At 34.6% G+C, this 12,400-nt stretch overlaps 1 protein-coding gene across 2 annotated transcripts in view; it reads right to left on the minus strand.

Annotated features, from left to right (window-relative positions):
- The window catches only part of LOC150100524 (cobalamin trafficking protein CblD), a 164,710-nt gene that overhangs the window by 5,948 nt on the left and 146,362 nt on the right, over positions 1-12,400 (minus strand). For both annotated transcript variants that reach the window (XM_090402901.1, XM_090402903.1), the window contains exons 6-7: positions 8,026-8,162; positions 1,800-1,886 (exon numbers count right to left, since the gene is read on the minus strand). In XM_090402901.1, coding sequence (XP_090259027.1) covers positions 1,800-1,886; positions 8,026-8,162 — 224 coding nt within the window. The remainder of the gene's footprint in view (positions 1-1,799; positions 1,887-8,025; positions 8,163-12,400) is intronic.

Raw genomic sequence — 12,400 nt, forward strand, 5'->3', positions numbered from 1 at the left:
ACTGGTGTCCAAAAGCTAAGGACAAACTAATTTTTACCTGTGTATGAAACAATTTATGACTACAGCCAGATGTGGACATAAATTTATTGCCAGCATGCTAATAAATTATATTACACAAAAAACGTATTATAGATTTCGTACAAATTAAATTGCAATAAGTTTTAGACAAAAGTTACACATTTCTTAAGGAATTAATGTACAGTGCTTACAGAATAGCATGCTATTCTGTTTTAGTGGTGTAGTCCAAATCTGATTAAAAATGCAACATTTTACTTTCTACTCCTGAATTGGATAAAACAGTTCTGTCAAATAATGCATCCTGTATTTGAAGTGAAAACAACTTGCACTTTTTTTTTGAGATGGCTACATTAGGATTAATATTATAACCAAGCAATTAAAACTATGTAAGCCAGTGTACATCTCTGTTAACTACACTTGTTCAGGTAGGATGAAATGCTGAGATAAGAGTATTGGCCATTTTTTTCTTTATGTTTGACAATAAAAAAAAAGGAAACTTGCTCTGGAAAACTGCATTGCTGCCAGCTATCAAGTAGCAGCAATTGTCAACAAAGACAACTACAGTGTTAGAGTAAAACTTTACTGCAAACCGACACATACTGGCCAATATATATATGATAACTCATATCAACAAGCTTTTAAAAGAATTAAAAATTATTAGCGACACATTTATAGATAATGGTTATAACGAAAATACTATTAATACAGTTCATAAAATTTCATCAAAAAAGAATATAGATTACAGTAAAACCATAGCCATCCCATACATTAAAGGGTTATCAGAGAAAATCAATAGAATCCTACACCATTATAATCCCAATGCCACTTTTAAACCACCTATAAAATTAAACATATTCAAGTCCTCTAAGGATCCTCTCCTCCCATTGGCACATCCTGGAGTTTATTACATCTACTACACCTGTAACTTACCTTATATTGGTGAAACTGGACATACAATTCCTATATGTAAAAAAAAAAATGAACACAAAAGACACATTAAATATAACAATTTTGGTGAAGCAGGCCTCTCAGATCATGCTCTCAACACCCTACACCAAATTGATTGGAAAAGTACCTGCTCTTTACCTCATACAAAAACCTGGTATGAAAGAAAATTTAAAGAAGCCTGTGAAATTCTGATTAACCACCCTAATCCCAACAATTTGATGCACATATTCAGCCTACTTAGTATCTAGCATACTTTAGGACTTGAAGCAATTTTCAGCTTTTATTGGAAACTATACTAATTGGTTGAAATTTATATATATATAAACATGTTGCTCTCCAGCCCAATTTAGTTTTGTAACCTAATAGATAATAATAATAGGACTCTAGCTTTGATGTAGTAAAGGTTTTTTCCCTTCACCAGAGGTCAGGCATTGTATAGTAATGGTTGGTCAGTAACTTCAGCAAACCATGTAGATTGTAGTGCAGTTTGTTTCTCTGTATATATTGTGTATGCTCCAGATGATGACCTTGATATGAAAGTCGAAATGTCGAGTGTTGATTTTGGTTTATATTAAATTAAAGTTTTACTCTAACACAGTAGTTATCTCCATAATTTTTCAAAATGTTATCTCTTGCTATAATAAAACAATTCCGGATCAAAAAAAAAACACCATCTTTAAACTGCAGACTGCGGTGGTGCTTTTTTTTTTAAATATCCAGAATGGGTTTGTTTTTATTACAGAAAAAGAAATAGAGATACTATTCAGTTTTAAGGAACTGCATGTAATTTGCTCAATATTTTCTGAGTTTTAAAAGCTTTCATATATACTTACAGGTCTTCCTGATGATGGGTCAATAAAGTCAGACCAATAACCAGCTTCTTCCAAAACAGAACAAATATCCTGTGCAGCTACAACAAACTAAATGAAATAAAATAAAACCTGAGTCTAAGATAAAGTGATGAGAGAGAGAGTATATAATGCACTGTATACAAGTAATAACTATATTTAATTAGACACCACACAAACAAGATTCTATTGGGCTTTATTATTACATATCTCCAGGGATTCAGTAGACTCACTGGAAGATAAACTCTTACACAGCTTCCACTGGTGACCCTTGTTCTCTCCTTTCTTATCATGTATTGATAAGAAGGAAGCATTTAATAACTTAAATGCTTCTATCATGTTTCCTTTTTTTGTCTAATTTTTGAAACCTACAGGCTGTCAATCTATTCTCAGAGGGAGCATTCCACACACACATACTAGCTACGATCTTTCCATGGGTGTCTGGATCTGTGCACAGTGGTTCAGATGCAGCCTTATATATAGGGAACAATAACCTCTCTATCCCTGCTTATTAGTGTTCTTTGACAACCACAATCTGATACTGAATTGGTTATCTTCACATTATGCTCTCTAAACTTTAACTCCTTGGCTTTGCAGCTTAGTTCCACCAGCAACTGAATATTTCCTGTCAGATAATTTCATGTATCATTGTTATACAAATTAAACAACAGAGGACCAAGAACTGAGCCCTGTGGTACCACTGGTCATTTGTCTTCTCCTGGACTAATTGCTCCATAATTGCACCCTCTAATCCAAATCACTAGATTCATATCCACCCCCATTTGCTCCAATTTATGCAATAGAGCTCTATGTGGAACCTTGACGAATGCTTTCACGAAGTCTAGCGATATCACTGAGTTGCCATTTCCCTTATCTAACTCCATTGCTTATAAAAAGTAAGCAAATTACAAAGGCAAAACCATGTTGTCCTTTATAGAATGTATTCCTATCCACTCAGTCCAGAATTCTACCTTTCACCAATTTCTCCAATACCTTAACCATCACTCCTGAGATGCCTGATTGACCTATCTTAGTCTTCTTTATTCAATGGGAACTATTTTAGTTCCCATTGCATCAAGTTTAGTTCCCTCTTTCCATTTCACTGGCACTTAAATTAAACAACTCTCAGAAGAGCTGATAATTAATTTTCACATTCTTATAACAAGCAAAAAAGTTTGCACATGAAGTAGCTTCGTGACTGAGCTACTTGTATATAGAAGCTAATGACTTAACATCAATTGTCTTGGTATCTTGTAATGCTATGCATTATGAAAAGGGCTACTATCCAGACTGGTTTCGACCTTTATTGAGGTCCCATCAGCAGGAGCCAGACCAAGAAGCGATACCAAGGTTGAAATAATGCAGAAGTCAGATTTCCCATATACAAGTAGTCAAAAGGTTTGTCACACCTTATTACTAAAATACTCTGGATTAGAGATTACTAAAACAAATTTACATTATTATTAGCTGCTTATCTCCAGTACTGTTATTTAGAATGCTCTACAAGGTAGAAGCGGAAGAATTTTTGGAGGCTTTAGAGAAAGCAACTGACACAATGAAAAAGGAAAAGTTGGTCTTGTTGGGGATCTAAATAGCAGAGTAGGAATCAGAAATGACTGTTAGATATACAAAAATATTTTGGAAAAATTTTGACAAAAGAGCAAATTAATAATAATGGCACATACCTGTTGGATTTCTGCTCAGGACATGGACTGGTTATTATTAACACAATGTTTCAACATAGAAATGTACACAAATTCACATGGAAAAAGAGGCAAGGAATAAGAAAAGTCTCATTGACTATGTTATTGTCGATAGTGATGTTTTTCCCTTGTGCTAGACACCAGAGTGTGTCTGGACAGTTCATCGTGGAGACTATTCATCACTGGAAATTTAATCGCACGAAAATTCATCACGGATATATGTGTGAAAAAAAAAAAAATTCCCATATAAGAAAATTTTTTAAAAAATTTTATTCTGATATTGCTTTTGTATGATGACTGTTTTTTAAACGTTAATTTCCCCAATATCACATAATTTAATGATTTATATTTATCAGGCAATAATATAAATGAGAAAATACAAAATTTGCTGATTTGTAATAATCAATTTAATTTTAGTATCAGAATATTAAAAGTTATCTGGTACAATTACTGTGGAAAAATAATGAATTCAAATAAAAAGAAGGTGCACACATGTTACCTAGCAGTATTTGTGATAGTTTGGATTGGGGGAGGAGGGGAGGAATGAGCCACCAAAGAGGAAATACAATTTTAATTCTATTATGAGAACTTTGGAAATAAAATTTCTTTTGACGCATGCACCTATACATGTTTCGAATGCTGTAGAGAAAGTGCTGCACAATATCAAAATTAGCAGAAAATATGTACATAACAGCTGACTTCATAATAACCATTTAATTTCAGTATGTAATGAGCGATTCCAGGAAACCAAGAAAGTTGAAGTGCTAAGAACTACAGATTACGTTATAAATATCGTACATTATGTGATATGATTAAAGATTTACGTATGATTGTCTATTAGGTAATATCGTAAAAGAGCGAACCTTCACGCAATCTGTTAACTAATTTTCTAACTCTAAAAAAAAAAAAAGAGAGAGATAGTGGCATTGTTCTCCAGATTGATACAATCTTAAGTGAAGAAATATGAAGGGATCTCTTATTTGTACTGGCATTAAAAACTATAATTATACGATAAAACAAGTAGCAACAATAAATGTAACTTGTAGGTAATATAATTTAGATTTTAGTTACAGAGCAAATGGCAAGCAACTGTTTCTGGCAATAGGTAACTGAACATTGCTACGTATGCGAGGTAATCTGGTTAATTCTTGTCAGGGTGAAGGATTATTGCACTCTCTAATGGATATGACAGTCAAATGCACTTAATATCAATGTTTTTTCAACAGGTAGTCTGACTCATATCCAGGATTTGCCGGACGTATATATACATCCTGGCAGGTTAGGAAGTTAACCTTGCGGAAGTCGCAGTCAAACAAATTGCAGCTTAGGTCGTGTGTATCTGAGAGATACATTCATTACTAATATGTGCTGAAATGCAAAAACACTTCAAATATAATACATGATAGTTTATTTATTTTCAGTTACAATCTAAAAATTATTGAAAAAACGAAACAAATAAAAAACAACTAAACCAATAATATACTGACATCGGAGTTTGTTACAATTTACTATAAAATACCACTTTCACATTTGACTATCATTCTCATCACCAGACTTCAGTAGCATTCGCTGAATCTCTTCAACATCTGATGGATATTCCTGTCGATATATTTTTCCAGCCATTTTCAATGATAATTAAAAAATAAAGTAATACTATACTGACATCTGAGTTTGCAGTATCTCTCAGATACAGTTTACTATCAAATATCACCCACCTCTACATAACTTGTTAAACCAAACTGACTTCAATTTTCTAGCAAATAACACTTTCAGCGAAATTTTCCCTGCAATGAATTGTCCTTGAACGGTTCAGAGGATTTGAAATCGGAAGTGATCACTATTTAGTCTTCCAGCAGGATAAAATTGAATTTCATATTGAAAAAAGAACATGTAAGGAAGTTTAAAGCAAATAAAAGTTCAGCAGCTCACAGATGTAAACTGTGATCAATGTTTGTAAACTAAGATGTAGACATTCAATGTTTGTGTAGTTAAAATACACAAACATTGACTCAGCCAGAGTGGCATATGGTGAGGTTGTCTGCAAGGATAGAAAAATCAGAACTCCATGGTGGACACAGAAAGTTAGATTGAAGGGAAAAAAAAAGCATATTGAAAGTAACTGACAAATAAGTCAGATTGTGCTCTTAGAGAATACAGAGACAAATGTAAGAAAGCCAAACGCTGTGTAAAACTAGCTAAACAAAGTCATGGGAAGAACATAGAAAATAAATATCAAGAAGGTGGCAAGATATCCTGGAGGCTGTTGAAAAACTCAGAAATGGAGGAAAGAGTGAGGTAAAAAAGAATTAGAGATGAAAACTGGTGAAAAAGATATCCTTGCTGTAATAAATTTAGTTTAATCCTTTATCCAAGTGTGAGCAAACAAAGTTTGTGCCTGAGTCAGATTGGTGAGAGATACTGAGACAAGGAGTGATGAGATCTTTTTCCACCTTTCCACCACCTTGCTACAGTCCTGAAGATATTTTCAGGCGCAAACTTTGTTTGCTCACACTTGGATAAAGGATTAAACTAAATTTATTATAGTCTAACCAAGTGCAAAATAAACTTCCAATATTCTTGATGTACGGAGTAATTGCTTCAAAAAATTGCTAAACGAAACAATCAGTGACATTACAGTAGTAAAAAAAACAACTCAATAAGCATGCAATCAGGAATACATATCCATACTTGAAGTAGAAAAAGCCATCAAAAATCTAAAATGTGGAAAGACAGCAGGAGTAGATGATACTCGACAAGAAATACTCAAGTATGGAGGTATAAAAGTCTTACAGTGGCTGTACTCCATAGTTCAGAAGGCCTGGACAGAGAGACAAATTCCCGATGATTGGAGTAGAGCTCTCATAGTACCCATATATAAAAAGGGAAATAAAACAATGTGAGGATTATAGAGGTATTTCCCTACTGAGTGTTCCTGGCAAGATCTATGTGAGAAGAATTGTGGAAGAAAAGCTTGGTGAAGAACAAGCTGGATTCAGGCCAAATAGAGGCTGTCGGGATCAGATCTTCACTTTATGACAAATAGTCGAGAAAGCATGGGAATATAACAAAGATCTGTATTTAAGTTTTGTCGATTTGGAAGAGGCATATGACAAAGTGCCAAGAGGAATGCTATTCAAAACACTACAGTTATATGGTGTCAATGGGGCATTATATCAAGCTATTTAAGCTGTAAGTCAGCAGTTAGTACTGGAAGATGGTTTTATGTTGTTAAATCTGGTGTCAAATAAGGATGTACATTATCTATATGGATCAGATTATGAAGGAAAGCAGTGATATCTGATATCAAAATTGGAAATGTTAATCTCAGCTCTTTACTTTATGCAGATGATGTTATACTCCTACATAAATCTGCTACAAGTCTGCAAGATTCCCTGACTAAACTGCATAATTTTTAATGAATTTGATATGAAAATCAGCAATAACAAGACAGAGACATTGAAAATGTCAACTGTGTTGTGAATGGAGAACCTCTGGAACAAGACATTTCAGCTACTTAGGCACGATTTTTAGTGAAGATGGTAAATTAAATATGGAAATAGATAACAGAAAAGCTGGTATCGTAGGAATTCAACTGAATAAATTTATATGGAATGAGAGAGATATTAGTCAAAACACTAAATTAGCTGTATACAAGACAGTGTTCAAGCTAATTTTAACTTAAGGATCTGAGAGCTGGGTTAGAAATGAAACACTTTACCAAAGACTAGGGACTGCAGATATGAGAGTCCCGAGAAAGACTAGGTATGTGAACAGATGGCAACAATGGCAATATCATATTAAATTAAAAACAAGGATATCAGGAAAGAACTTGACATTGTTGGCATCCAGGAATGTGTTAGAGCTAATCTCAGGTTGTATGGTCACTTTAAACAGAATAGGAGAGGAAAAGATGCAAAACAAGTGTTCTCTGTCAGATAGATAATGGCCACTACCCAGACTAGTTTTAAAGGTTGAAACTAGTCTGGGTAGTGGCCCTTCCCATAATGCATAACATTATACATATCCGCAAGGAGATGTGTTTTGCATTATGGGAGATACTGAGATAGGAGTGATGTTAGCTTGCTCCACCTTTGCAACGAGTTTCCTGGTGTTGTACCACCTTACCCCACTCCTGAAGACACTTTCAGGTGCAAACTTTGTTTGCTCACACTTGGATAAAGGATTAAACTAAATTTATTATGGTGGTGTGGTCAGTTAAATAGGATGGGAATGGAAAGGTTATCGAAACATGGGTCTTATGCCAAGATAGCTGGGAAAAAAGAAAAAAAAAAAAAAAAACTAGAGAGACCAGAATCTAGGTAGACTGATGCAGTCAGAAGTGTCCAATCTGAAAATACTGTAGAATGTAAATTTCACCATGTGATACTCTAGTGATTTCACTACAGTATACTTGTGGACATCTCAGGAATAGCATTCAACAGAAAAATTAATGAAATAATTTTTGCATGACTGAAAAAAAAATAATAAAATAAAATTTCCTTACTTACATATTTCATTAGCTCTTCTCGTTCTTTTTCTACATCTGAACTCCACATGCTCATATCATTATCAGTCTTCTGAGAAAATGTAATAGCAGTAAGGTTATGGCACATGAGATTTCTTTCAGGGAACAAGTCTAAGAAATCTGAAAAGAAAAGAAATATTCTATTCTGTCTAGAAACAGTTATATGAAATACATTTGAAAACATGTAAATAGAAATCACTATCCAATTTACAAATCCATTTAATAGTAAAAAAAAAAATCAGCTAACGCCTTTTTATTCCCGTATATATATATATATAGGGAGTAGGTGAGGCCATTTTAAGCCCTATCTAACTTTTGGAGACTGAGTGGGAAGTTCAATCTCCACTGGTACCCAATCAGAAATAGCTGGCCCAAGGCTATCACTAATTAAGCGGCATGCAGTGAAGAGAGATGGCTCTACAGATGCTGCTATCTCATGGTCCCTAATCCTAACACTCGTATTTAATGGCTGAAATAATGCGGGTTCTATGGTCAATTTTCTTGAGTTTCTGGGAGGAAAAACCCGCTTGCCCGTGCCAGAGATCGACTAACTAGGGAACCGGTCATATAAAAGGCTTAGAAATATTTCCTCTAGTCGCCGACTAGACTTGAAACCAAGTCTTCCTTCGTGCAGCCAAGTGCCGTGGTGTGCAAATGCCACATCCACTGAGCTACACAGGCTCTCCATTTAATAGTAAGACTAAAATATTTTTTAAATGTACCATCATAATCAGATATAGCAGTTATACATGGCTTGCTGCCATTTCTGTTATGGAACGAAGATGAGTAATGAAAAGTCATATCAACAATTCTAAAAGAAGGGCACTGTCAATTGTAAAGAAATGGATTCAGAAGAGGAATTAGATCAATATAGCTGGTGTTACTGATAGCTAGATCAAAACAGGTAATGATACAAATAAGATTCATTAATGAAAGTGAATCAAGTAAAGAAGAGCAGTTATCGTATTCAATACTAAACATGAAGATAAACTTCTTGAATGAGAAATATGACAGTGAAATTTGTATGCCTGTGGTTTCACTGAAGATTCTATTAGGAAGTAGGAGAGTTTGAGTCCTTAGAATGAACTAGTGATATAAAGAAAATGGATAAGCTGGTTCTTCCTGGAAAACCAAACATCGCAACAGGAAATCCATTTCAGATATGCATAATTTTTTGGAAAAATATATAAACTGGCAGAACTGATAATAATGGCAGGTGTCTGTTGCATTTCTATCCAGGATATAAAATAGTCATTACTAATTATATGTTCCAATATAAAGAATGCAAATAAACCCACATGCATTGAAAACACAAAGGTATTCTTTTGATATTATTGATAGTGATATTTTCAGACTGATACAAGAGTATATGGAGATGCGATACAAAGTGATCAGCACTTAGTTTTGACCAGGATATCACATATGCATTTTTCTTTTCATGAGATCTGAATTGAACAACACACACTTTCTCTCGGATTATGAAAGTCAAATGCAAAATATTTAGAAAAAAACCAGCACACCATGGCACTATATATATGTGTACAATCTTTTGTGAGTGGGAAGACACATAAAACCTTTGAGTAGGAAAACTGAAAGACAACAATTAACTCAGCGAGGGAAGAATGTGGTGATGTTGAATGCAAAGGGAAAAAAAAAAAAAATGAAAGAGGAAAAGACCAGAAAACTTGTGTACAAATAGGTAAACAAGTTATGGAATTATTCTGAAAATAATACAGAATATAAATATTATGAAGGCGACAAAATATTTTGTAGTCTACTAAGAAAGCATTGAAATGGAGAAAAGAATACCAAAAAAGAATGACTGGTTTGCTTTTAGCGGAGCAAGGATAGCTAAGTTCACACTATACCAATTGTGTCGCAGTAATGCACAAAATAATAAATACATAAAACAAGCAAAACAACAACAAAAAAAAAAAATCAAAGCATATGCGTGCACACAGAGAGAGGTGTTAAAAGTTTATATACACTAAGCTAAACTAATATATACATAAGTTTATAAATATTAATGCTCTGAAAAAATTTAAAAGCAGAATATGATAATTTCCCAAAGTGTATAAGGCTTGAACACATTACAAACATGAATAAAATAGTGCCTGTGCTCATTAACAAAACAAGGGCAGTCAATTAAAATGTCAATGTTGCTTAGTCCGGTACCACACAACTCACACATAGGTATGTTGTCACCCCTCAATAGGAAGAAGTGTGTAAGATGGCTATGACCTACGTGGAGCCTGGAGAGAACAACGTCCTCTTTGTCCCTGCGTAGACTAGGCTGCCACAATATGATTTCAGCATGACTTTCAGGCTTGATATGATAGGCTTGTTGGTCTCTGTTTCATGACGACTTCCACTGGAATAAAAGTTTGTTTTATGATCTGCCAGTAATCAGTTAGGAACAAGCAGATGGTGAAAGCATGAAAAATGCGCTAACCTAACTGCAGTATCTGCAACCTCATTTCCCTTAAATTCCAACCTGGCTTGGGATCCAACAGAAGCAGACTTAAAATATAGTAACTTCCATAAATAAGAGAGAACATGTTGAATACAGAAGAGCCCAGGATGTTTCTGCAGCTCTAGACTTCTTATTCCATGAAGAGAGCTTCATGAATTTGTATGTGTAAGATTGCAATCTTATGAAGCCCTACTGGTAGAAAACAAGAAGGGAGAAATTTTTCTGTAGCCTATTGAAAAAAAAAGCTGCATGGTAGCATACATGAATGTCATCATGGTAGTGTATTTGATGGTGTCTATTAATGTCGTCTACCCTAATATCTAGAGCTTCTGAGAGTGCTTTAGGTTGCAACCAAAGGATCACATGGAAGTCTGGAACATGAGTGTTATACCATCTCACAGTGGACAAAAAATAGTTGGCCACATGAAATGGTCTGGCAGGGATTTTATTTTATAGTACATAATAGAGACAGCTATCGATATCATGATAAAGGTAGTTTGTTTGCCTCAACGTATAGACTAGGAATAAGTGAAGTTCAAAATGCTCCAGTTTCAATGGCTTGGTGGATAGCATCCAATCATTAGGGTACTCTGGAAGAAGCATGGATCTGAGACCTATATACAAGTTACAATCTAATCAGTACAACACAAGTAAGGCAAAGAACATCTGCCAGGACAGAAAAAGGTGCATGTCAGAGAACACATAGAAAGCACTACTCAACAGATGGGGAGAATTTTTTGGTTATTGAGTTAACGTTCACTGCAAAAAAGCATTATGTAGGTGTTTCAATATTCCAAATCCCCAAGCAGATATGCTTTTCCATATAAAAAGAAACTGATATTAAGTGCATAATTTAAAAAAAAAAAAAAAAACTGCTTGCATTTTAGAAAGCCATCTCAAAATGGATGCTTCCAGTCCGACTAAATGATCAGTTGTTGAATGAAGCCTCCAGAAAATATACAAGGACAATTAACCGTTTTCTCTGGAATCTTGTATGAACAACTGGTCAATAGTTTATTAGGATTTTGAATCTTTCCACTTAGGAAAGGCAATAAAAATTGTCTTTTGCCTAGTATCCAGAAACACATTCTTGTGGAAGATTGTATTTAATAGGTACATGAGTTATTCTATGGCAGGTGGTGATAGATGTCTGATAATTAATGTTATCTAGTCCAACAGCAACTAGGCAACATTTAGGCAGAGCAGCTTTCATTTCTTGATTTGTTAATAGCTTGTTATAGTCTTCTGTACTGCTCAAAAAAAACAAACAAAATTATTGGTTTTCTTATTTTACACTTTTGGGCAAGGAACTCTGGGAGGAGGGGTAAGATGTTACTGCTTATGTTTTACTAAAATCTCCCAGAATGTTGGAAAAATGTGCATCTATTATTATGTGCAAGGATGGAGAATGGATGTATGGCATACCTACCCTTCATTTTTCAGATTTTATTCCAGACTTCTTTGCTCTTGGTTGCCCTTGTTACAGAAGGTGTATTGGATCAGGGATTCCTTTCGGTTTTGATTACAGATGTGTCTTGCTCGAGCACATTTGAGAGCAGGGAGGTTTATTGTTGTGGAAGATACTCCAATCTTTCTTCTGAGATTCCTTGGCTGCTGTGTAATCATTGTTCCACCACAGTTCGGGGAAAAGTGGAAACTGACCAATGTTTTAGGAATTGTAGTTGTGACTGCTTGTATAATAAACTCGTGATATGGTACATGGCTACCTATGCAAAAAAATGTATGTCACAGGGAAATAACACTTACCAATAAGTCATCAGCTTCCCACTGGAACAGTGAGAGAAGGAGGGGGAGCAAACAGTTAAGTCAATGGCAGTGAATGTTCAGATAGGCACATAGAAGAGATATTGTTGTTGAACATACA

Source organism: Typopeltis vanoorti, chromosome 13 (genome assembly GCF_054136105.1).
Source record: "Typopeltis vanoorti isolate ZY-2024b chromosome 13, IOZ_Tvanoo_1.0, whole genome shotgun sequence".
NCBI classification, from domain to species: Eukaryota; Metazoa; Arthropoda; class Arachnida; order Uropygi; family Thelyphonidae; genus Typopeltis; species Typopeltis vanoorti.